This window comes from Barbus barbus, assembly GCF_936440315.1.
Source record: "Barbus barbus genome assembly, chromosome: 32".
NCBI classification, from domain to species: Eukaryota; Metazoa; Chordata; class Actinopteri; order Cypriniformes; family Cyprinidae; genus Barbus; species Barbus barbus.
This window is the reverse complement of record NC_136760.1, coordinates 5,385,918-5,413,855: the sequence shown is the minus strand read 5'-3', so window position 1 is coordinate 5,413,855 and position 27,938 is coordinate 5,385,918. Positions and strand designations below refer to the sequence as shown.

The 27,938-nt window shown below is 38.4% G+C and overlaps 1 protein-coding gene across 1 annotated transcript; it reads left to right on the top strand.

Annotated features, from left to right (window-relative positions):
• Nucleotides 1-803: 803 nt before the first annotated feature.
• LOC306852075 (polycystin-1-like) lies at nt 804-26,720 on the top strand (the record flags this gene model as incomplete). The annotated part of the gene is made up of 42 exons (XM_079388693.1): nt 804-867; nt 1,023-1,200; nt 1,309-1,484; nt 1,920-2,038; nt 2,653-2,800; nt 2,896-3,161; nt 4,424-5,131; nt 5,312-5,443; nt 6,170-6,345; nt 6,455-6,591; nt 6,861-10,480; nt 10,561-10,725; nt 11,243-11,380; nt 11,500-11,785; nt 11,872-12,097; nt 12,188-12,332; nt 13,884-14,018; nt 14,240-14,384; nt 14,484-15,089; nt 15,725-15,875; nt 15,976-16,228; nt 16,404-16,599; nt 16,700-16,867; nt 16,946-17,089; nt 17,155-17,365; nt 17,602-17,725; nt 18,124-18,276; nt 18,398-18,456; nt 18,544-18,695; nt 18,809-18,923; nt 19,003-19,169; nt 19,447-19,649; nt 19,739-19,936; nt 20,074-20,228; nt 20,734-20,846; nt 21,236-21,377; nt 21,523-21,645; nt 21,814-21,985; nt 22,095-22,382; nt 22,632-22,766; nt 22,850-23,164; nt 25,729-26,720. 42 exons carry the CDS (start codon nt 804-806, stop codon nt 26,470-26,472), a joined length of 12,051 nt encoding a protein of 4,016 aa, XP_079244819.1. The 3' UTR covers nt 26,473-26,720.
• Between the last annotated feature and the right edge of the window lie 1,218 nt (nt 26,721-27,938).

Below are 27,938 nucleotides of genomic sequence, written 5' to 3'. Positions count from 1 at the left end.
GGCCTTTTTGCTGAAAACTATTAGATGCTGTTCCATTGTTCACCCCTGAAAGCTATGACCCAGTATTCAGCCAAGGAAGCCTTGTTACGTCTGTCTGCTTTGCTTTGAAAAGAATGACTGTCAACCCCTGCTCTATCTACCCTGTTGCTTAGCAGCAGCTGGTGCGTCTTCCGAGAAGAGCTTGCTCTTTCCTCTTTTCTGCATTTCCTCGCTCTTATTTTCTGTACATTTGAATTGGAGTGGAGAATGACGGTGTGGCCTGGAAGGCAAAAAAAAGTTAGGCAGAAGTTGAACAAAATATATATTATATTCTGAAATCAAACAGTAGCACTGATGCCAGAATGCTCAAACACATTTCTCATCTTTTTATTTTATATAGATATATATATTTAGCATAACAAAGGAGGTGGTGACGCATTTAACCTGTATGAGTAGTTTTAACTGCCTATTCATCACATGGGATTTTACAGCATGTTAATGAGGGCTCCGTCCACTCTCACTCTCTTCTGGGACTGTTGCTGTGAGACAAACCAAGAGTCATCTGAATGTTAAGGGGGGGGGTGAAACTATGTGTTGAAATGCACAATGCTAATAAGTCACCATGCAATAAAAGGACAAGTAAGAGAGAAAGACAAAAGGATAGAGGCCGGAGAGAGAGAGGGAGACGGTGAAGAGAAAAAGGCAGACGGAAAAGTTAAATGGACGGATACAGTCTGAGCATGAAATTGACCCTTTTGTATTCTCTCTCATGTATGATTCATTATTAGTAACATTTATTATGCTCTACCTGGGGATGAGATAAAATGGCAAATATTGTGCACCTGCTTCTCATTTGGATTCTCTGTGTTTTTACAAGCTGCTTCAGTGGTGAGATGTTTTCTCTGCCTTGCTCAGTAATGGATATTTTTCTTGCTAATTATTTTCAATCATTGTGCATTGCATTACATGACTTGTGTTCGCTATTTGTGGATGCAGCTAATATGAACACAATGTTTTTTGGAATATTTCATGCTTTCCACTAGAATATTATTGCCCAAAGGGGGCAAAAATCGACCGTGATGGTTTGCGCTGTTACTGGATGCCTACATTTAAGTCAACATGGCTAAAAGCAAAAGGCATCTGTCAGACAGAGGAGAGAGGAGACCTTGCTATGGTGGACAGTGTGACTGTACAGACCTTCATACAAAATTCTTTTCAACTGTAAGAGAGATCACAAGATTTTATATGGTTTTACAGACAAGGCATGTATGAACATTGCAACTTCTGGCTGTTGCTGTGTTGGTTCTTATTTTGTGTGTTCTATTCCAGAGAAGCTCCAGCTGGGGTCTGGTTGAGAAATGGAATGGCACACGGTCTGTTCGATGATTTAGATACTGAGGAAAGTGAGGTGAAGGAGTGTATTTCAATGGCTTTGGCCTCTGGACAGTGGATGAATGAACAATGTAATAAAGGAAATTTCATTATCTGTGAGAAAAAGATATCAGGTAAGCCAATAAAACTGTTTTAACCCCACTGATAAGACAAGAAAATTACATTATCCAATTGATAATCATCATAGAGACTAAATGGTGGGCAAATAATCACCTACACCTTCAAACAAAACCTTTTGCGTAATCAAGCACCAGTAACATTTTCTTCAGGAAAAAAATAAACAGTTTAGTTTAATTGTTTCTAATCATTGAATTCAACATTATGTAATATATAATATTTTTTACATTATACAGTATTATTATTTCTGGAACTAAAATACTTTTAGCATTACAATGCTCTAGTTTGTTTCATTTAATTTTAGCAGGTGACAAAGCACATCATACATTAGTTTACTTTTTTTTTTTTACTGTTCACATTCAGTAAATATAAACTATTTTTCAAATCCTTTATCAGAGCTGACAGCAGCATCATTCACTTTTTCTTTAAAGTGTCTTTGCCATCGCTGGAGAGCTACGTGGCAGGTGTCCCACTAATGTCAGGCATATACACAGTGTCCCAGATACAACTCCTACCCTCTCCACCAGACCCAGGACCACAAATGGTTGAGGTATTGTTTATCAAGGAATCTGCAGTTAAAGGGAATAAATTATATACATTTAAGAACATTTCGGTTTATGAAAATTAAGAGTGTCAAATATACTACTTTTTAAAACTTCAATATTGGTGCAATTTTAACTGATTATAACTCTGTTATGATAACCAAGGCTGTATTTATTTAATCAAAATACTGTAAAAGAAGTATTTTGTGAAATATATTTAGTATATAAACATTATAATTGAAACTCAAGGAAAATATTTGAAAAATAATACAAAACCCATGTCGTGACACACACACATACACACGCGTTTCCATTTTAGAGGGGACATTCCATAGACTATAATAGCTTTTATATTGTACAAACTGTATTTCCTATCCCCTTACCCTAACCCTGAACCTAAACCTACCCCTCACACAAAACATTATGCTATTTTAGATTTTCAAAACACTTATATATGATTCATAAGCTAAATTTAGTGGTATTACTATATTTGTGCAGACATTTGGTCTTCATAATGTAGGGAACATAGCAAACACAAACACGCACGCACACACAGAGATGTTTGTTTTGTCATTTAAAACTTAATACATGACTATTTTTAAATATGTGTGTATCTGCACAGATTATGTTGTTCCCAGGTCTTTGGTTCAGTCATGAGGGTCGAGTCCTGTCTTTGGATTTGGTGACACAGCCAAGTGATAAGCTGACCTTTGCTAGAGTGCAAATCTTACGGCCGTACTGCAGCCCAAGTCATCACCTAGTACCACCTGGTGAATAAATTAAGCACTAATGAGAAACACATTGCTAACAGTATGTCAAATAATCAGTTCAAGAAATACAACTTAAAAAACATCTTTTCTCTCAGGTTGTAGTTCTCTCCTGAACCCTTTCAGCTGCTGTTCACTGGTGCCCATGTGCAACACCACTGGTGGCTGTGCCAGTGGGCAGTACTGGTGTCACCTGCTGGAGATCTGTCTGCCCGTCACCAGTCCGTGCAGCCCTTACCACTCTTTTAATGGGGGACATGTATTCCCCCTGCCTCCCCGCTACCCTGCGACGCCACCATTCTTCCACTTGATAGCAGACATGTCACTGACACTGACCCCAAGCACTGAACACACACACATCAGTGTAGGTGGCAACACTCAACTTGATGACTCTCTGTTCCAAAACCTAATAAGCATAAGTAGGTAAAATGAACAAAAATAAGTTTTATATTATTATTAATTATTTTACAGTTTTAATCTGTATGTTATCTTAACATGTCCGCAAAATAAAATAATCCATTCAACTGTACTAAACAATAGGCCTAGCAACAAGACGACAACTGCAACAATATTACAGTAATATCGTAGGGAGCTTGACTGACAGGCGATCAGACCAATCATAACGCCAAATTCGCCATTTTTCAAATCTGACAGGAGAGTAGATTAACTTTGGTGGACTTAAACAAACTTGAAAAGTTGTGCGTATTGACATCTTTCCGTGGTTAAAATAAAATACATTCTGATGTTCATTCATGTTTATTGCTTTAATGCAAATATTAGAAGACGATCAGTTCACCTGCCATTCGAACTGAGGGATACAGTGATCTGTCACAATACATTAAAAGAGCCACAAAATGTTATTTATTTACTTTGTTTCGTACCAGAAATAACCAGTTCTGTCTTGTCTGTCGGCGCATTGTCAGTTTCCTTATTGCTCTGCAATGTATTTTTCACTGTGTGAGAATGTGTTGCATGAGAGCGCCATGGCTTGTTGGACATAGCAACAGTAATGAAGGGGGTAGATCATTGCGAAGGGTCAGTTGCAGAGTAAAGAGTGAACACTTTGTCCATTATCACATGAGCAGCTCATGATCCATTGTTTTCAGTATCTCAGAGCAACTCAGTTTACAGTCAAGCAGCAAACTCCATCTTTACATTTATATTAGTTTAAAGGCAATTTGAGAACTCAATACATTTTTACATAATTTCCAGCATTTTGTGGACACAAGTTTATGGTGTTTTTAACCAGTATTCCTCCAAAATAAAAGTTTGAGGCTTTGAAATTTTAAAAGCTTAAGGGTGTAAACATTTAGAAATTTAAGGCATAATTGTTAGGCCTGTTATTGCATTCAGTTTGATTGGATTCCTAAAACACGAGGGTGAAAATTAACTAATTAATTAATCAGAAAACCCTGAATATACAAAGTTAAATTTACGGCAATCCTGGATTTATTTTGTAACTTTTAAACTTATTTAATTATGTTACAATTATTTTGCAAATTCCTTTTCTAAGCAGCTCACTAGGTTTCTGGAACAGAGCGTATTTCTCAGTTATTATTTCAAATGATAGTAGAAAGTTTCACAATGACCTAAAATCAAATATTAATTATTTTCGTGTTTGTGCAGGTTATGGTACAAGACAAACATATCACTGTCTATCCTGATGACATTCTGGCATTGCAACACACTAGAAGAGCAGGTGAATTTCTACATTGTGTTGCCAGCACCAACTCATCCTGGCGGCAGAGTTTCCTCTCCCTGCATGGGCCTGAGTGGGGGGGCTGGTTAGAGGGGGGTCTGTCTGCCCATTCGGGACAGGACCAATGGCTAGATGAGCTGGTCTGTGACCTCCGGGTGATTTACGAGGACACAATGCCACACTTTGGAGTTTCACCAATACCCAGCACCTCACAGAGCAACAGCCAAATCAAAGCAGAGAGTCCTGTCACAGGGTTGCAAGTTTTGCATCCAAAACTTGACAAAGACAACCAAATGCATGTTGCTGTCAATGTCCCAACCCTCATTGTCATCCAGATCATTTCAGGAGAAAACACAACAAGTTCCTGGTCAGACCCTGTGTCTAAGAACGGAGTCCCTTTTGTATCCTCTTGCCCTGCTGAGATTGAAGGAGGATGTGATGGGGCTTCTCTTGACATGTGGTTCTCTCATGTATACATGAAGCTTTCTAGTCAAGGGGAACATATACTAAACATCATGGCTTCAAACAGCTTGAATTCCCAGACTCTAAGTGTGAGAGTTGTGTCTCATATTCCTGTAACTGGGCTGAGAATCCACCCTCAGGGCTTCAGCAGAGTTCTAGTAGACATACCACAGGTATCAATTTCTTATTGTGTCATTGGGAAAGAAAATATTACCTCAAAAGTTCACCAGTAACCTTTTAGAATTTGATGTGCTAATGGTATTTACATGGTATTTGAAGAAAAGGTTTTTAGAGTGTCATAACTAAACATTAAACAGGGTGTTTACTCTGTTGTTGTTGTTGTTTTTCTACAGTTGTTTACAGCTTCAGTAGTCACAGGCTCATCAGTGAACTATACTTGGGTTATTGATGACCTGGTTCAGTTTCCACACGCAGGAGAGTCTTACAGCGTGGTTTTTAAGAAGCCAGCAGAATACAAGCTAAAGGTAAATGTTAATATAACAGAAATATTTTGAAGTACAAGTTTAAACCCCTTTGTGAAACTGCCTAAAGCAATGATACAGTGATCCAGGTCTTCAGAGGTCAGTGGTTCTCTGCTGGTTTTGTTTCAAGACCAAAAAATTATTTGTTTTTCAAATCAAACTTTAAAATGTATTAATACTACAATTAACGGCATTTTTGCAGAACAATAAATTGAACATTTACTAACAAATTTAACACTACAAATTGAAGTAACTAACAAATGAAAAATTACTTTTTTTAAAAGTGCTAAACTATTAACATTAGTCTGACTATTTGGTCCCATAATGTTGAAATACATTGGGTTCATGCTCTCTGCAGCCAATAACTCATCCCACAAAACTATTTTTGGTAGTGGCACAATCCATATGTGTCTTTATTTCAAGTAAAAATACTGGTAACTTGGTTGGATGCACAACCTTTGATGTCAACAACAAAAGATGTGTAAAGCAGTTTCTACTCTCTTTTAAAAACCTATTTATTTTGTTAAACTACGTATGCATGATTGTTTAATTTATGCATTATCTGCATTTTATTATTTGCATTTAGCATTGCTGTTTTCCTGCCACCAATGACCCTGTGGACCATTTTGAATTCATGACTCACCAATTGAAAATAATTGCTTTAGGTTTTGTTATGAATGATTTGATGTTTATATTTTCTTCAAATCTTTACTGCTTTCTCTGCTCTAGGTAATGGCAAATAACCCTGTGAGCTCTCAGTTAATTGAGGTGAAGCTCACAGCTGATGTAATGACCCCATTAGCTGACCTAGCAGTAATTTCCATGCCAGAAGCCATTGCTGTAAACATCTCAACTCGCTACACAATTCGAATAAAAGCTGACATCTCTATAGGCACTACAATCAGGTTAATGTCTCTGAATTATAATTCAGTTCAATTGTTGAAATTAAGGTTGACCTCTTCTGAATGTATAATGCTCCATTATGCTATATTATGAAATGATTTATCTCTCCAGATGGAATTTTGGTGATAATACAGCATCTGTCAGTCACCCAGCTTCTGCTCCTTTAGAGATGGAAGACAGTTATGTTCACCAAAGCGCCAAATATATCTATCTGCAAGATTCCATCCATCATACATATTGTTTTCCAGGTACTATAAATAATCATAATTACAAATATATATTTTTTTGTAAAATAAAATTATATTTACTTTATAATTATTTAAAAAAATATTTATTATAATTGTTTGTTTTAGTAATATTTTTATTAACTAAATGATAATTAGGTATATTATAATTTTTTATATATATATATATATAAAATTTAAGTCCTCATTAAAAAATGTATTCCATTAATAGTACTTTAAAAAACTAACTCATATTTATTTTTTCTCCACATTTTGAATTATTGATTTTTTAGGTGACTACACACTGAAAATCAATGCTTACAATCAATATGATCAAACTGAAACATTTGTAACTGTTAAAATAAGGACTCCAATATCAAGACTGTTGGTGTCATCATCTCCTATTGTATGTCAAGTCAACCACACCATCCTCTTTGAGGTCTCACTATGGCCCTCTTCATACGGAGTGCTTTATTCATGGAATTTTGGTGATGACTCTGACCAAGTGAAGGAATATTACAGTGAAGTCAGGCATGTTTTTAAAAGACCCGGCACATACAATGTTACCATATGTGCCAACAATTCCCTGTCAGTCTTGACTAACTCTACAGCAGTTGAGGTACTTGAGGCTGTCTCAGGTCTCCAGCTATATTACAACAGCTCCATTGAACCGAACTGCACCTTTGAAATCAGTGGCAGAGTATCTTTAGGCACAGGTCTAAAATGGACCTTTGATTTTGGAGATGGTTCAGTACTTAAAGATCACAAAGAAAGCTCAGCCTCTCACATTTATAAATCTCTCGGAAATTACACTGTTCAGGTTACTGCTTATAATTCTGTAAGTAAAGAACACCAATTGGTCAGTGTGGAAGTTTATCGTTTGATAATTAGTAAAATTAACCCAATAGACTGCATTGTAAGTAAAACAGAGACCAATTTTGAGGTGTTGGTCAAAGGTTATGTTCCATTTTTGACTTTTTCCTGGGATTTTGGAGATGGTACACCATTTTCTGTCATTAAAGGAGCTACGACTATCACTCATACTTTTCTAACTTCGGGAAATTACACAGTTGGTGTAAATGTTCATAGCCTGGTGGCTTCGGCGAATTATGAAACCAGCATATGTGTTGAGACTCAAATAACAGATGTTACTCTGCATTCAGCCAAGAATGCTGTAGCTGTGAATGAGGAAATATGCTTTGAAGTTTCTGTGCTTCCCAAAGTAACAGATTATCTGTTTTGGTGGTATAACAATGTTTCTAGTGATTTAGTCCCAGTCAAAGGCCTGTCACACCATTGCTTTGTTTTTCTCGAGGAGGGTTTGCATGAAATTTCAGTGCTGGTCCATAACAAAGTCAGCAGTGGAACAGCAAAAGCAACCATTACAGTTCAAAGGCCTGTATCTAATCTATCCATAAAATATGAGGGTAACCATGATGCAATGACTGTGAATCAGTCCTATTACTTTTGGGCTGAGCTTCCTGGTAAAATAGCTTCTTTTCAGTGGGATTTTGGCGATGGTTTCAAAAAGGAGGGTCAGAATCAATCACACGTTTTCTGTTTTCCTGGACGATTTCGTGTAACAGCCACCGCATCCAATGTGATAAATTCAGATTCTGTGTCTATAGAGATTGAGGTGCAGGCACCACTGTCATACTTATCGGTTAATACCAGTCAGCCATTTGTGGAGGCTGGAAAAGAGATATTGATTACAGCTCAGACTGATGTTAATGAAAATGTTGTGTTTTATTGGACGGTGAATCCTTCACCTCCAAAGCCTGGGATGTCCACGTTCATGCATGTGTTTCCTAAAGCAGGGGTGTTTCAAATTAAAGTCACAGCACAAAATCTTGTCAGTCAAGTAGAATCCATAACGCACATTGAGGTTGTAGAGAGAATACATGGGGTTCGAATTCAATCTCAAGGGCTACAGTCTACAAGATATTTTCTGACAAATCAGACCGTGCTCTTGACGGCATCAGTAACATGTGGTTCTAACTTGACATATGAGTGGACTGCAAACCAAAGAATGGCAAGCACTAGCAAACAATTTCCACTTTTTACAAACAGCCCTGGTGATATACACATCAAGCTGGTTGTATCCAATGTTCTTGGATCAGTAGATACTAATCTTTCACTCAGAGGAATAGAGCTTGTGTCTGGTCTGAGTATTTCATCACCAATGAATACTGTAGCCAAAGGAAAGCCAGTGAGGATATCTGCGAGTGTGTCATCTGGAACAGACCTTCGGTACTCATGGTTCTTGGATTCTGAGTGCAGTCCTGTAATATCAGATGTGCCTTTTGTTCTGCATGTTTTTAAAGTTATCGGTGTAGCCAAGATCAGGATATCAGTCTCAAATGTATTTGGGTCTGATGATGCAACAAAGCTACTAATAATTCAGGAGAACATCTCTAAAGTAGACTTTCAGATAAATGGACAATTCAGACCATTTTTCGTAAAATCAAACAGCCTCCTGTTGCTTCATGGCTCTGCAGGAACAGGAAATGTCCTGCATTGGGAATGGGTTTTAATGTTTCAAAACAACACTGGTATGGTTCTTGCAGACAATCAAACTGTTAGCTATTCTTTTGTGGATGTTGCAGATCACCGTATCTCACTTAATGCATCAAATGACATTAGCTGGCAAACTGTTTCATATACCGTTACCATTCAGGATGCCATCCAGGGACTTATACTTGTGGCTAGCAGCGATGTTATATGTGAGGATGATCCAGTTACTTTCACACCAACTGTCTCCCGAGGAAGTGAAGTTTCCTTTTCTTTGGAGTTTGTTAATGCAAGTTATTCCGTGGACATTTGGCAGAATTTTACCATCTCTTCTCTTACAGTTGGAAACCATCTTGTAAGAGCAACAGCAACAAATCATGTCAGTTACCAAAGTGCAACAGTGATTGTCAGAGTTGTGGAAAGAATTAAAGGTCTGCATTTGATCGGATGTTGCTCTGCTGTCCTGGAGGCATCCAAAAACACCAGTTTTCAAGCGTCCAGTGGCTCACAAGCCAGTTACCAATGGACTTTCCTATTAAATGGAGTCCAGTTCTCTCGGGAAATCGGACAAAATGTTCACTTCACACCTTTCACTAATGGATCCCTGTCTGTTACAGTGGAAGCTGATAATGGCTTCTGTTCACAGTCCCTGACCAGTATAGCAACAATACAGAAGCATGTGAAGAAATTGAAGCTATTTACCGCCCATGATGGAGCTTTTATTGATTATCCGATCACATTTGCAGCTATCATAGATGGAGGCAGCAACCTTAAATTCCTTTGGGATTTTGGTGATGGCAGTGAAGGAGTCCTGGTTACAGAATCCAATAGAGTCCACAAATATAATGTTACTGGAGAGTTTGTTGTAAAATTAACAGCTTTCAACAACATAAGTGAGGTCTCTACTCAAATGACAGTTGAAGTACAAAAGCTGGAGTGTACCCAGCCACATATCCATGTAGTAAAAGAACAATATAAAATATTAAAATCCAGACCAAGTTTCTTTGAAGCAAGAGTGGACTTTGATGGTTGTGTTACACACAAAGCATATTATTTCTGGGAGATTTTCAGTGGCCAAGATTGCTCAAGAATGGACAAGGTGTCCTTAAATGATTCAGTGGATGTCACAACACCGCTTCTTTCTCTGCCGAATCATGCTCTGAAAGTGGGAAACTACTGCCTGACATTTACTGCCGGACTTCAAGGAACTCCTCTACATCAGAACAGGACCGTACAGCTTACTGTGTTCCACAGTGCGTTGGTGCCTGTGATTAATGGTGGTTCTCACAGGTTCTGGTCAAGTCAGTATGATCTGGTTTTGGATGCAACGGAGTCTTTTGATCCAGATTCAGAAGAGAATGATAATGAGCTGTTTCAGTTCCAGTGGGGTTACACTATAGAGGTATGGTACATCACAAATACAGTGAATACTTGATTCACTTAATGTAAACATTCAATTGATGCTGTATTTTGTGCTTCCAGAACACAACAGCAATGTCTTCAGCTGTTTCCACCCATCATCAACATATTCCAGGAAATGGAAGTATACTGATTCTTCCCCATAGTGCACTGCTGCCAGACAGAATGTACCACTTTACTCTCATCCTTTACAAAAGTGGACGAAAACCTGTGTCTATATCACAGTCGGTGAGTGTCAACTTATTTTACTTCACTTTGCTCTGGGGGAGGGGGAGACAGACAGACAGACAGACAGACAAGCAGGCAGGCAGACAGACAGACAGACAGACAGACAGACAGACAAGCAGGCAGGCAGGCAGGCAGGCAGACAGACAGACAGACAGACAGACAGACAGACAGGCAGACAGGCAGACAGACAGACAAGCAGGCAGGCAGGCAGACAGACACACACACAATAATTTTGATATTCCCTCATTATTTTTGTCCATAAATTGAAAGTCTACTCGATCAAAAATTTGACATCAAAAAGTACAAAAAGACATTGTACAATGAATCAAGTGGTTTAATCCATAACTTCTGAAAAGATATGGTTTTACATGATAAACCAATTTAATTTAGGCTTTGATTCATCTATAAACATTGATCAACACATAATAAGCACATCAATATGTTAAAAATATAACATATAAATATGTTATAGATTAAAATATATTTTTTGTCTGTTTTTCTGTTTTTCTTCTTGCAGGTTACAGTGTACAATACCACATTGTTTCATGTGACTCTGAAGTGTGTCTCATGTAATTCCCTGCTGTCATTCCATGTCAGTCAAAGCCATTCCGTTACATTGGCTGGCCATTGTTCCTCATGTCAAGACACTGTACAGGTATTCATTTTACAATGTCCCTTAAAATAACCTCATATGCCTTCATAAGTCTCTCTCTCTCGCACGCACACACACACACACACACACCTTAATAATGTTTTAAAACACTTCAACTACAGTACAGGTGGACTGCAGAGAATCAGAAAGGTGAAGCTCTAACACTAAATGAGGTCACTACCTCGACAGGAAGTCTCTGGAGAGAACTAGTCATTAAACCAGGGGTGTTAATGGAGGGCCAAGAATATACCTTTACTCTCAACGTGTCTGAACCGGCATCTGGGCTTTGGGGGTCGGCAAGCATCACCTTAGTCCCCAACCATCCTCCCTACGGGGGGATTTGCACTCTGTCACCCGACGACTCGCTTCATTTCCTGGAAACCATGGTCTCTTACAGTTGCTCAGGTAGTGTCATTTCTGTTCTCCTCTTATTTCTCACCCAAGTAATGGCTCTGTGGATTGACACATTCTTTGCTATTATTTCTCAACGCCAGGGTGGAAGGATGGTGACTCAGCTCAGCTGATATTTTCACTGCAGGTGGCACAGTGTGAAGATTTTAGACTATTATGTCCCTTGATTACCCTTTACAGAGGCACTCAGAACACATTCAGCTCCCTGGTGCCACTGGGTAGTGTGAGCACAGTTGAAAATTTAACTGTTATTCACGTACTGGTGCTGGTAGAGGACAGTATGGGGTCATCAGTTATTGCAGTGAGAAAGTTAGTCATTCAGCTGCTTGCCAATTATATAGTAAGATAAAATTTGACTAAATATCACAGCTCTAAAATTACAATTGATGTATTCTGCAGGAACCTGACAGTGCTGCTGAGTGACCAATGCACAACGGAGTGGTTGAGGAATAAGAGCCAATCAGAATTATGGATCTTGCGCCAACAAGGCAATCCTCAGGACATCATTCAATATTCTATTGCCCTGAGCAGCCAACTTAACCAGGTAACCAAGATAGCCCTGACAAACCAGTCGTCTGGATATCTATTAGGAGGTGCCCTCAGTATCTTTCTAAGTAAAAAGACTATTATACTGGATTTAAAAAAAAAATCATACACACTCACATGAAATGTTCATAACTCATTCATAACTTGAATGAGAATGCTTTTTAGATTCCAATTCAGTTGTGATTTTTATTTGTTGTAGGAAATCAGATGTCAAATTTGTAGGGCTGCAAAACGATTAATCATGATTAATCGCATTCAAAATGAAAGTTTATGTTTACATAATATTCTTGTGTGTACTGTGTATATTTATTATTCATATATAAATGTATACACATACATGTATATATTAAGGACAAATGTTAGATTTATATATAAAATATTTGGCCCCACTTTATATTAGGTGGCCAACTACTATGTACTTACATTTAAATTAATCATTTGGTACAATGCACTTATTGTGTACAATACATACATGCTTTTACATTGTACTTATATTTTGTAAAATATCTATATGTAATTACATCTGTAATTAATTTCTGCAATTGCATTTATAATTACACTGTTGACCCATCCCTTACACCTTAACCTACCCTTAAACTTACCCATACCACCAAACCAGTCCCTAACCTTACCCGTATCCCACCTCAATAGCAGCAAAAGTATTTTGCAATACAATATGAACACAATAAGTACATTGTACTTATTTTTTTATGCAAGTACACAGTAGTTAAGGCCACCTAATATAAAGTGAGACCAAATATTTATATTTATTTATAATATAAATTATATACAAGTATAAATATATGTACATATAAGTATTTGTAATATATGTGTGTGTGTGTGTGTGTGTGTGTGTGTTTATATTTAATAATAAATGTATATATATATATATATATATATATATATATATATATATATATATATATATATATATATATATATAGAGATAATATGGACCAAGTTGTAGGACCATAAAGGAGCACTTTATTTTCCCAGAATGCCATTATCTGTTGAACTTCTCTGAAATGTAATTTAGTACATTGAACCTGCTACAGTTCCAGTTCAACTTCCTGTGGGGTGTTTTGCTAATTTAATTCAAATTCCAACTCATGAACTAAAACGTGGCCAAGTTCTTAAAGAGATTCACCCAAAAATGAAAAATCTGCCATCATTTACTCACCCTCATTTCATCCAAAACTGAAAGACTTTCTTCTGTGAAACACGAAAGAAGTCACTTAGGGTCAATGTCGGTTGGTTCCCGACATTCAGAAATATCTTCTTTTTGGTGTTGCACAGAAGAAAGAAAGTCATACAGGTTTGTAATGCATACGGGTAAATAAATGATTACTGCATTTTGGGTGAACTTTAAATTTAGAATTTAAAGGGACAGCTCATCAGCAATTGACAATATTTACTTTTTTGTAGTTGCATCCACACCACAAGATGTCAGTCCAATACAACTGCCAAATAATGAAGTTTCTGTCATTCTCCACCCATTTTTCTTTTTTTAGAAAATGTATTTCTAATTCAAAATCCACTACTTCCACAGCTAGCGTCCATAAATGCTCAAGAGATGGAAGACAAGATTCAAACACGTGGAAATGTCATTCAGGCTCTGGTGTCTCTGCCAATCTCCTCCTTCCAGGATGTGGCTCTGATCAGCTCAGCTTTGGCCCAGTCTACTGTAAGGCTTTCTACTATTAAAGCTTATGGACAGTATAGCATTAATCAGTATTAATCATAGCATTTTAGAGATCCAGCACAATGTGATACGAGAAGCAGAGACCATCACTGAATACAGATTGCCTGCTGTGCATAATGAGTAGTGCTACCCAGGAACAAATTGTCACATGTGATGTTACAAATGCAAATGATGTACTGTAAAATGTACTTTCCTGTCTGCAGGTGGTTCCCTCTGAAGTGCAGTGCAACGGCTGCCATGCAAAGGTGCTGAAGGTCACAGAGAAGATGATCAAAGTGATAAGAGAACAAACAGGACAGGGTGACATCAATCCCACAGACATCGGCAGGAACATTCTGGCTGTTTTAAGTATATGCTCAGCAGAATTCATATTCAGCATGATAATAGAGGTTCTCTCTGAAGTTGTAAATGAACCATGATTTAACCATCCTTCCGTTTTCACTGCAGGCAGCACACTGACTGCTGATCAGAGGCAGAGGAACAATTCAGGCCTCAAGCATGTGGATCCATCAGAGACAGCTGTATCAGCACTAGTCCAGATTTTCGAGCTCATGCGTTCATTAATGCTGCTGCGAATGAGTGGGGGAGAAGCTCTTTCCCTTGCTGTTCCAAAGATCACTGCAGTGGGCGTACAGGGTGACCCTACTAAAGACCTCCTGTGCACAGATCCCCTTAGCCACTGCCAGTTTCACGTCCCATCAGCACTGAGCTCTCAACTAAAGGAGGAAAAACAAGAGGTCCTGCAGATCCTTCTGCAAATGGAGGGTGAAGAAAACCCATTCATTCCAGCTGCAGAGCCTCCCATATCGACCACGCTAGCAGCCATGGAGTTTGCTACACCAGAGGGGCAGCCCATTTCCATTGCCAACCTGACGCTAGACACTGCGATACAATTTACTTTACACAAAAAAGTAAAAGAGATGGAAGATGAGAGGTTACTATGGAAAAATTGTACTCTGCCACCCAAGGGAAGTGTAAATTTCACAGTCAAAGCAATGGACACGGATCCTCAGACTGGCCTCTATGTTGCCTTAAACTTCAGTCTCATTCCAGGTAATTTACACCAGTCATTTCATCTCATTAGATTTCAATATAATATAATATAATACGTTAATGTAGTGTTCATTATTATATTACATTATATTATAATATTAAAAGTATAATAAAAAAAAACAATACTTCTGTTTAACAAAGATGCATCAAAAGTAGCAGTAAAGAAGGTTATAATATTACAAAAGTTTGGAAAAAATAAAAAAAATTACAAAAAAAAATGTATCATGGTTCCCACAATAAATTAATACAGTATGTTATGTTTTCAACACTGTAATAATAAGATCACCAAATCAGCATATTAGAATGATTTCTGAAGTATCATGTGACACTGAACACTGAAGTGATGGCTAGAAATTCAGCTTTGCCACAACATGAATAAATTATATTTTGAAAGATATTAAAATATAAAATTGCACACTATTATTGGTCTACTGTTATTTGGATCAAATAAATGCAGGCTTTCTGAGCATAAGAGACTTTTTTGAACATTAGTGTATATTGAATTATTTTTGATTTAATTTACTTTATGAAATGACTGTAATGGTAAGTCTCAGTGTTAGTAATAGAGGTATTTAGAGAAAAATACATAATGGTGTAAACAATATAGAAAGCCTGTGTTTTGTACTGTTGAGTAGGAACTGGTGAGGAAGCCTATGGACTAGTATGGATCTCTGTCATTGACCAACCAGTTCATTCACTGTCAGAACACACTCATTCTAAAGAGCTCGCCCTCTCTCTCTCAGCTCAAACTCCATCACTGGAGCACACAATCTTCCTTACACAACTGTAAGTTCTTCTTTTTCCTTCCACAATTCATTTAATTGAAAATAGTTCAATTAGGAAATAGGAAACAAACTGTGTTTCATTGTGTCTGTAAATTTTGCAGCTTGAATGGCTCTGCTAAAGACCTGTTTGTGAAGTTGAACAGTAGCATCAGTGGTGCGGATGTGTCCGTCTCAGTGTGTGTGTTCAGCGTGCTGTGCCGGTTCTTCAGTGTTGAAGAGAGGCGCTGGAGCAGTGACGGCTTGAGTCCTCTGAGTGGCAGCAACCCCCACACTGCCCACTGCCTCACACACCACCTCACTATGTTTGGAGCCAGCCTCTTTATCCATCCTGATGCACTTCTACTGCTGCCACCTGTATGCCATTTTGTTCAAAGACATAACATAATTTCACCATTACAAGGGAATACACTACTGTTCAAAAGAAATGAATACTTTAATTCAGCAAGAATGCATGAAATTGATCAAAAGTGATAAGACTCTGACATATACATAACACATACGGGATAAAAAAATTTTTTTGTGTCAACAGTCAGAGGAGCCAGTGAGAAATGTGGTGGTGGGAATAGTTTGTGGAGTCTTGCTGGTAATTCATCTGCTGGTTGGTCTTATCGCTCACAAACTGGATCACCTGGAAAGTCTACGTCTGTGTTGGGTTCCTCTGTGTGGTCAGAAAGGTCGCTACCAGTACAGAGTTCTTGTCAAAACAGGCTGGAAAAGAGGATCTGGTAAATATAACCTTTAATTTACATGCTAAAAATATTCATCACCCTCATAAAAATCAACAAACAAGATATTTTCAAGTTATAAAACATCTGAATTCACCAGGTACCACTGCACATGTTGGCATTAGCCTGTATGGCCTGAATAAAAGTGGCTCACGTCACCTTCAAAGAGAAGGAGCTTTCCAGAGGAATAGCCTGGATGACTTCCAAGTTGAAACAGATGCCAATCTCGGAGAGATCTGGAAAATACGCATCTGGCATGACAACAAAGGTGAGTGGCTGTGAATAGCTTCCTTCTTTCTTTCTAAAATAAGAAATCCTTCTGCGAAACAACTGCTGTGTTTTCCAGGTCTAGACCCATCCTGGTTCCTAAAACATGTGATAGTCTGGGACATACAAACAGACAACATGTTCTTCTTTTTGGTGGAAGACTGGCTATCTGTGGAGAATGAGAAGAATTCTGGAAGGGTGGAGAAAGTTATTTTAGCATCTTGTAAGTATACACATACAGTACAGCGTAAATCATATTTGCTTTTCATAACCTTGTGATCCCCGTAGGTCCTCAGGAGCTGCAGCAGTTTAAGAGGATCCTACATTCCCAGTTACTATTTGGCCTTCAAGAGCATCATCTGTGGATTTCATTATGGGAACGGCCGGCCCACAGCCGCTTTAGCCGAGCCCAGAGGGTCACCTGCTGTGCCCTCTTATTACATCTTTATCTGGCAGCTGGGGCAGTTTGGTATGGAGCAGTGGGCAGAAAGGGCAGCAGGTAATAGACTTGACCTACAAAGGCCATGGATAACAGATTGAGATTGCATAGCTTACACTGTAGGTGCAGGTAATTACATCTTGTAAAACAAAGCAATTTCTGTTCTTCTCCGAGCTACAGAAGAACAAGAAAGTACAAGAGAATAATATTCATCACTAGACAAATTAATGAATTTCCTCTCATTCCTCTCAATACAAATGGGTTATTCTTCACATTTGTTACCGTTCCGAATGCAGCGGTCCAGTCTCTACCCAGATGGAGATGAATGCAGAGAACATATTGGTTGGAATAACAGTTGCAGCTTTGATGTTTCCTTTCCAAACCATTCTCAGATTTCTCTTCCAAAACATCAAGAGCAAGGTATATATGTCAGTCCTTCTGAAACCATACTTTAGATATCACATTTTTACTTCTAACTACTGTTTAGAAGTTTGGGGTTGGTAAGATTTTAAGGTCAGACTTTATTGTATTCATTTTCGCTATTAAAGAGCCATGAACTATGACTTGTGCCTCAATAAACACTTTTTGTTGCTTATTAATAGTTAGTAAGGTAGTTGTTAAGTTTAGGTATTGGGTAGGATTAAGGATGCAGAATATGGTCATGTAGAATGTGTGCCTTAAATGTTCTAGCCTAATAAACACAATATATTAATAGGCATGCTAATAAACAACTAGTTAATAGTGAGAATTAAACTGAATGGTAGAGTGCATTCATGAAAAATCCACCCATAGTGCAAAGCTGATGTATTGTGTTGTAGGTGACATTGGAGGCATCTCTGCCTCCCTCTCCGGTGTCTCATACCGTGGAGATGGATGTTTTCCTCAGTTACCCAGATCTCTCCTGTTCATCTTTTCTGTCACTGCCGATAGGCCCCGACTCTTCCATCTATGATGGACCGTCTCCTTTCACTGTGAGAAAAAGTCCATTCTCATGGTTAATTAATTGATTTTATAGAGAATCATCAAGCATAATTTCCTAAATGAATACTTTTACAGCATATTCTCTGTGCATCTTCTTTTCCCCCCTAAAAGAATTCCCTGCAGAAACTAGATTCAGAGTTTTGGAATACTCCAGATCCTGGGAATGACCGGTACCAAGTCTATTCTACATGGAATTGCAGTAGGCTACTACATGTCTTTAAAAAGTTAATCATACAGTGTTGTTACACATTTTACAGAATGGATCAGTGGCCATCATGTGACAGTATATTTGGTGTGCCTGAGCTGACAGGAACCAATCACCTTCTGAAGAGAAAAAAAGCCATTCTACAACTACATTTGTCAACTCCGACCTCTGACCATGACACCTTAGAACCAATCAGGTCTTCAGGTTTGAAGAAACACAATCACTCTCCAAAAGGACAAAAGAGCAACATTAAAGTCATCTATACAACTTGTTGGGGTTTAATTATTTCTTATACGGAACACTTTGCTCTTTTTTAGAGGAAGATCTTAGATCTATATCTGCAGACCTGGATCCTGCAAATACACTTTCCTTGGAGCCAGAAGCATCTGACAGTGGCCATTTCACACCCGACGACACCATCCTGTCTGACATGTGAGTTCTGCAAAGAATGTTTCACACTGGCCCATGCACAGTTTACCAGGATACATGGTCACGTACTTTTTTCTTTCAGCCAGGACAGCTTGTGCAGTGAGTGGTCTGATCTGAGCGTGGATACGCCTACATCTGAACCTGGCTTTCACAAGTCCTCCTCCTCACTCTCAGTGCTCAGTGATGCCAGCACATTTCTCCCTAGTCTCCCACCCGACTCTATAAGCACCATCTCCAACACACGCATTGGTGAGCCCACACATCCACAGGGAAAGAATTGATAATTTCAATTGAGATACTGAAAGGTAGCGAGGAACATGCTCTGGGGTGTTGTGCATGAGTGAACACGTGGCCATTTCTTGATCCCATTTTCACCCTTTTTTCACTTTATTCCCATAATTACCTTGTGTTGATCCAACTTTTGTATTATTCCAACTCAGTTTTTGCCATGAAGATAGTCTTAGATGCTGACATGGAAATAAAAATGAATACCAACTGTACTACAACTGTATGGACTGTTGTTCAGGTGTTGTTCGTGGTGTACCTGGCTTGTTTCTTCCATCATGGGTTCTGCGTGTGGTTCACCTGCTGGTGGCTGTTTTCTTGGGAACAAGCCTGGCTCTGGTGGGACTATATGGAAGCAGGTTTTCCAGCTCTGTGGTTCTCATGTGGTTGGTGTCTGCCCTGTCAGCTTTCCTCACTTCTGCCTTGCTGTTGGAACCATTTGCAGTAAGCTAAAAACCTATTTTGCACTGCTCTTTAGATAAAAAAAAAACAAACAGAAAGATGTACATTTTTATGTTATCACGTTTCTGTAGATCTGTATTCAGGCACTATATCTGGCTGCTGTGGCGAGACCGGTGGACCCAGAGGTGGAGGACCGTTTGGCTCAGGAGACAGAAGTCAAAAGAACAGAAGAGGATCTTGGGGATAAGGTGCATCCTCTCTGTGGATACGGCCTGCTGCAGGCTAAAGAGGAAGCGCGGAAGCTGAGAACGCTTAGAGGCTTAATGAGGGTGAGCTCAGACCCACAGATGAATCCATTCAGCACTCATTTAGTCCTCAGAGACCTATAACAGTTGTATTCTGACTCTAATGGATATTAATATTAATTTTAATGGTCTTTTGTTTCATGTTTTATGCTGATAATCAGAGATACTTAGTCTATATGCTTTTCCTGTTGGTGGTTCTGATGGTGAACTACCAGGAACATGTGCATGAGGCTAACAGCAGACGGCTTCACTCAGCTATTAAACACATGCTGATCACAGCTTCACCAGGCCAGCCCAGTCTCACTGCATTATCAGGGTAAGGCACTGAAACTGATTTTTCTTTTTTGAGGTCCCTGAGAGCTCAGTAATTTGTATAAAAATAATAATAGGAATTTGAAGTCAACCTCTTTTAATATGTTCCTCTGACCTAATCAAAACTTTAACCCTCCATTGTATCACAAAATGCAATTCAGAAATTTTACTTCAGTATAGTAATGCTGCTGAATTTTGGGGTCTGCGAGACCTCATATTAATCCATATTAATAGAAACAGTGATGCATTGGTTAGAGATGCAGAATATATTAGAAAAACAGTAAATGTCCAAGATAATTCAAGAAAAAAAGGTGTGGGAGTGGGACCCCCACATTTTAAGCCAGCCATACAGCAATTTTTAAACTATAGTTGAGATAAATAAAACTACCCAGAAGGTTGTATTAAACATTTAACTCGACCGCAGGGTCAAAACAACCTAGTCGATGGTTTCGAAATTGCAACTTGTCATGAATCAGTAATTTTATTTTAACTTTAATTTTTTATTATAGATGGATGAATGCTGAACAGTGGGTAGATGAGAGATTAATATCACACCTGTATGAAAACCCTTCTCTTTCTTTAACTGGCCCTGCAAGACTACAGAGAATTCATTTTCAAGACTGTAAGGACTTCTATAGGTCTAAAAATATATTGTTAAAATGTTATAATAACATGAAATCATATGAAACCCTGTTTCCGCCAAAAATAAAAAAGGTAATTGCGACTTTTTATCTCACAATTCTGACTTTTTTTCTTGCAGTTGAGAGTTTACATCTCACAATTCTGACTTTTTTTCTCAGAAGTGTGAGAAACTCACAATTGCGAGTTATAAAGTCAGAATTGTGACATGTAAAGTCGAAATTGCAAGAAGAAAAGTCAGAATTGCGAGAAAAAAGTCAGAATTGTGAGAGAAAATGTCGCAATTACCTTTTTTATTTTTTATTCCGTGGGGAAAACGGGCTTCCATAAAATCATAACCTTTGTAAAAGTGTTTTTTTTTTCTCCTCAAAGTATGCAGTCAAAACATCAGAGATAAGTTCCAATCTGGTCGAGTTCCTTTGATGCTGACGTATGCTCATGTTTCATCACATGCCAAGCCTGGACAGCAGAGCTCCTCAGCACACAGCAAGAACACTGCAGCACTTTCAACGTGGTGAGAGATAACAGTACACAAAGAGAGAGATTGTCAGCCGCAGCATGCGAATATGATGTTATGCAGCCTGAACAGCTGAGAATATTACAATATTTTCCATAGTACACTTGTCTTTTGGAAAATGATCACAATGTCCTCTCTCAAGGTTGAAGACTATGGGTGCATCATGTGTATGTAGTCAGACAGAGGAAGTAATGCTTGGGAACAACATTGAATCCACACGTCAGATCCTGTCGGACATACAGACGGCAAAGTGGATGACAACAGGGTATGATGTCACACCATTATACACAAAATATTACTGTAGAATAAAATATCTTGTTCTCTACATGTCCAGGCTTGTACTTTCTTCACACATACTGTAAGTATGGAAGTTATTAGTATCAGAGACCCAGCATACTCATCAACTCAGTGATTCTTATGATTTCTACGACAGGACACAGGCAGTATTGATAGAGTTCACTCACTATCATAAACAGACGGGCATCTTGGCACCGGTTTCTATTCTCCTGGATCAAACAAAGACAGGCAGAGTCCTTTCTTTCATCTCCATCCAGCCTTTTCACATCTCTCCATTATCTAGTCCAGACTTACACGTCACATTGACGGTACTTGCTCTTCTACAAGACTAAATAGAAACTAATTTCACAGTTTGAACAGAGTTAAAATGGATTTGTGGGTTTCTTATAGTCATATTAACTGCTTTTTTCTCACTAGGTTCTGTTACTGCTGTTTGGCCTGTGCTTTGTGAGTGCTGAAGTATGGGCCTTGATCACGAAGCCAAGTCAGCACCTGAGGCAAGCCTGGTGCTGGTTTCAGCTGTTGTTAGCTCTACTGACGCTAGCAACTGCTGTTCTTCGTCTGTATTTCCTCTCTACGTCTACAGCCTATATCTCCAGAGATCGCTCCCGGGCTTCCTCCTTTGCTGACTTCCATAGTTCTGCCAGACTGGCCAGAAAATCCAGTCAGCTCTCAGCAATTTTATTAACCCTCTTGGTTCTAAAGGTATTGGTCCCAAGCAAAGGATTTTTATTTTTGCACACATATGATCTAAGAAATTATCTAAAAAGCCAAAGTTTAAAAGTCATCTGTGATTTTTGAGTTGAATTAATTGCAGAATTTGTATTAAATGGGCTTAAAATGGCTTGCAAGCACTGTAATAAAATATGTGTTAAAGTCAAGCTCTATAAACAAACAATCCTTAATTTTGTCAGTCAAAATGTAGTTTAGCTATTGAGAGGTGTGTTTTTACAGATGGTGGGGATCCTGAGGTTTGTTAGGCGATGGTTGGTGATTGGTCGGGTTATTCGACAGGTATTCCCTCAGATCTGTGGCGTAGTGTTCCTGCTGCTCCTTCTGTTGCTTCTGTTCTCTCACATAGGCATCATGGTACAATGCTTTTTATTTCTAAAATTTTACTTTCCATTGTGTTTTTGCACAATCATTCCACATCATTCTTTCGTCTCTTTCAGCTATTCTCGGGTTCAGTGGAGGGCTTTAGGACCTTAGGGCAGGCGAGTTCCTCTCTGCTATGTTTGCTAAGGGGGCACATGGGGTTGCGTCGACTTTGTGAACATCATCCAGTGGTGGGAACTCTCTACTGCCTGTCTGCCGTGGGCATAGGATTTTGGGTACTGGGGCGCCTATGTGCTGCTGTATTGATTCGAACTTACCGAATGGTGCAGGCAGACATTTACAGACCATCCATGGAACCACAGGACTTTGAGATGGTACAGCTTCTCATTAAACGGCTCAAGCTATGGATGGGGCTTAGCAAGACCAAAGAGGTACAAATATCATAACTGACTAGATTTCTTTTTTCTTTCCAAATGTCCATGTTTTTTCAACTACAAAAGCCAATAAGGGTGCTTTGATAAAGCAACATTTGCGTTCATTTACATCTATTTTTACATGTATTTTGTTCAATTGACACTTTAATCCCCCCCCCCCCCCCAAAAAAAGGAATTAATCCTAAAAAAATTGTAACTTTTTTTTTTAAATAAATAAAAAATAAATGACATTTAATAAATTCAATTAAATTAATAAATTGAATGAATTAGTTTAAAGTTAATTAGAAAATATAGATAAATCCTATTTAGAAATAATAATTACATATTAAAAAAAAAAAACTAAACTTTTGAATGGGACATGTATGGTAGTGCATGTTGGATATTTACAACAGCCGAATATTTACAACCTTACAAAAGTTTCGGTAAAAAAATATTATTTGGAAAGGATGATAAAAATGTGTCATGAGCACCAAATCAGCAAATAAGAATTATTTCTGAAGGATCATGTGACACTGAAGTAATGGCAGTTTTGTCATCACAGAAATAAATGAGAAACTTTGCAAGTATATGCCAACTTATTCTACTAACCCTAAACCTACCTTAACAGTCTACTAGAGTTAGACGACATGTAGTTGCAAATTAATGAGCATTAGTTGACATGTAGTTGCAAAGTTACATATAGTTAGTAACATGTCTAAAGTGGACTATCAAAATAGTGTAAGTGAAAAGAGTTATTTTAATGTTACTGTTTTACTATATTATTGATCAAATAAATGCAAACTTCTTACAAAAAAAAAAAAAATTCACTGAATCCAAACTTCGTAAGTTTATGGACATCACCTTTAACTCTAATACACAAAATAATGCAATGCAAAATTCTAAATATGGATATCTATCTATATGTATATGGATATGTCTATATATATATACACTGTGTTTTGGAAAAGTTTGGGCACCCCTGTAAATTTTCATGATTTTCCTTTATAAATCATTGGCTGTCTGGATAAGAAATTTCAGTTAAACATATCATATAGGAGACAAACACAGTGATATTTGAGAAGTGAAATAAAGTTTATATGATTTATGGAAAGTGTGCAAGAATTATTTCAACAAAATTAGGCATGTGCATAAATTGAGGCACCCTTGTCATTTTATTGATTTCAATACCTTTAGCACTAATTATTAGAACTCAAAATTGGTTTGGTAACCTCAGTGACCCTTGACCTCCATACACAGGTGAATCCAATCATGAGAAATTTAAAGGAGGCCAATTGTAAGTGTTTCTCCTCTTTGCATCTTCTCTAAAGAGTGGCAACATGGGATCCTCAAAACAACTCTCAGATGACCTGAAAACAATGATTGTTCAACATCATATTTTAGGGGAAGGATACAGAAAGCTGTCTCAGAGATTTAAGCTCTCAGTTTCAACTGTGAGGAACATTGTGAGGAATTGGAAGACCAGAGGCACAGTTCTAGTTCAGGCCCGAAGTGGCAGACCAAGAGAAATGGTGAGAACAGTCACAGTCAACCCACAGACCAGCTCCAAAGACCTACAACATCATCTTGCTGCAGATGGTGTCACTGTGCATCGTTCAACTATTCAGCACACTTTACACAAGGAGATGCTGTATGGACGAGTAATGTGGAAAAAGCCTTTTCTCTGCACACGCCACAAACGGTGTCGCTTGAGGTATGCTAAAGCACATTTGGACAAGCCAGCTTCATTTTGGAATAAGGTGCTGTGGACTGATGAAACTAAAATAGAGTTATTTGGGCAAAACAAGGGGCGTTATGCATGGCGGAAAAAGAACACAGCATTCCAAGAAAAACACTTGCTACCTACAGTAAAATTTGGTGGCGGTTCCATCATGCTGTGGGGCTGTGTGGCCAGTGCAGGGACTGGGAATCTTGTTAAAGTTGAGGGTCGCATGGATTCCACTCAATATCAGCAGATTTTGGAGAACAATGTCCAGGAATCAGTGACAAAGTTGAAGTTGCGCCGGGGCTGGATCTTTCAACAAGACAACGACCCTAAACACTGCTCAAAATCTACTAAGGCATTCATGCAGAGGAACAAGTACAATGTTCTGGAATGGCCATCTCAGTCCCCAGACCTGAATATTATTGAAAATATGTGGTGTGATTTAAAGCGGACTGTCCATGCTCGGAAACCATCAAACCTGACTGAACTGGAGATGTTTTGTAAAGAAGAATGGTCCAAAATACCTTCTGCCAGAACCCAGACTCAAATTGGAAGCTATAGAAAGCGTTCAGAGGCTGTTATTTCTGCAAAAGGAGGATGCACAAAATATTGAGTTAACTTTTCTTTTGTGGTGCCTCAATTTATGCACATGCCTAATTTTGTTGAAATAATTCTTGCACAGTTTCCATAAATCATATAAACTTTATTTCACTTCTCAAATATCACTGTGTTTGTCTCCAATATGATATATTTAACTGAAATTTCTTATCCAGACAGCCAATGATTTATAAAGTATTATATATATACACACACACACACACACACACATATAAACGTGTTCCTTTTAATTTCTTTGTAGTTTCGGCACAGGGTCAAATTTGAGGGAATGGTTCCTCCACCCTCCAGATCCTCCCAGGGCTCTGACGCCTCCAGCTTCTCCGTCCTGCTCAGTCCCATCAGTCCTCGCCAGGGATCATCTGCCTCTTCTTTGGCCTCCGATTCATCTGTCATTTCAGGCAGTTTTGACTTCCAGCATTATGTGGACCGCCTGGTGCCCTGTGTTGACAGCCTCCTGGCTGGTTTTGACCGCATCAACCAGCTGACCGAAGAAGTCTATAACTTTGAGCTCCAACTACAGCATATCCAGAGCAGAATTTACCTGAGAAGAAAGTCTCCGCCTCAGCAAGTGACCTTTAAGGAACAAGAACCAACACCAGAGCCACCACCGCTCCCTCGACATCCATCTACCTCTGTTTTGGAATGGAACCCCGCTCCAGCTTCTCTCCAAGGTGTCATTAATACCCTTCCACATTGTCGTGCTACACACTCAGAGTCCTCCCTGATGGGGCCGGCTGCTCAGTTAGGTAAGAGAATACTTTCTGCATTGGATGGAAGGATGAACAGCCCAAACCAGAGAAAATGGGGTGTCCCAAGACGCAGAGCCTGGAATTCAGTCACCTGCCATTCTGCTGACACCGCTCAGAGGTTACCTGTATCTCACAGCACTGTGGCCTTGCCAGCAAGACCCCAGAGTGAAGACGGAGACCGAGAGCATGTATGTGACAACATGCCGATTAAGAGACGGGCATGGCACACTGAATAAGAGTTTCAAATATGCTATTAAGTGTGAATAATAATTTTTTGACACAGTGAATACACAGTGTGTTAGTCAAAACTGCTTTAGATTTTGTAAATGGTGTTTCTACCTATTTACACTGCTTTTCATGTTTGTTTGCCTTTGATTTCACCACAATCTCTCTTCTGGGACATGTATCTTCTTGTATATTAATCAAATCGGTTTTATTTTTGCCAATAAAATGACATGGCCATCCAAACTGTGGCTTAAACATCAGCATTTGTGTTTATCATTTAAAACATCTTAAAGAGTTAAGGTCAGTAGAAATTAGCAAGATTAATCTATATTGTGAGCTGCTGCCATATTTGAGCAAATAAAAAAACTCTTTATAGATTACGTTATTTTCTGAATATGTAAATTTGAGTGAAACAAACTTCATTGTATCATTTTTCCCTCCCAACAAATTCAATCTTAAATTGAAGATTAATTAAACTTTCAATCCTATATATAGCAATTCAAAAATGTATTCTCCTAATTATATATACCCCCTGAGACATTTCTCAGAATATCTAACTTTATGTTCGACAGAAGAAAGAAACAAGTTTGAAATAAATTTTGGGGTGAACCATCTTTTTTAGACTTTTCAAATTGGTCATGTATAAGTCATTTTGGATAAGAGTGTCTGCTAAATGACAATGTTAATTTATCTTGATTTAAAGAGGTCATGAATGAGAAATAAAAATTCCCTTGATCTTTTGACATATAAGAGATCACTGTACTATAAATACCTATATCCTGTAAGCTTCAGAACTCAAAACTTACTTGTCTAAAAACAGCTTATATTGAAGCAAATCTGCCAAAATGACAGTTTGTAGAAAATGCCACTTTATGGTTGTTCAGCTTGTAGAAAAAATAGTTTTTGCATTGCCTTCCTTCTGATCCCAACATTTGGAAAGAGTGTTAGGGAACTTTTTCCATTGTTCACTTCATTTTACCACAAATTCGTTTACAAACAATACACAATTCATCGCAGGATTTTCAGCAAGATTGAAACTAAAAGACGATGCTGTGTCAACTATTGGATCCGACAGTAATGTCGCACCACACAAGTGTGAGTAACTGTTTTCATTACGTGATCACTATTGCTTTGCCTGGTATTGCAGATGATTTGATATGTAAAGAGTATTTATGCTTTTTTAACCTAAATCAAAAGGAAGTAGGCTGTCAAACATACACGACTATTAGCCAATTATAGCAGTGAGTATTTCTACAGCTACATCTACAAATCGATAATCCGCCAGGCCTATTCAAACAGAGCGCACCGATGATGTGGGTCAAAACAGGACAGAAAATTACGGTGGCCGAGAGAGCTCAACGAGCTGCAAATAAAGAAAACAACTTCCTCAATTTTACAACGCACACGCTGCAAATGCTCACAACAAAACCAAACAAAGAAACGCACTGCAAATAAAATTGATTTGGTTGTGTTGTGA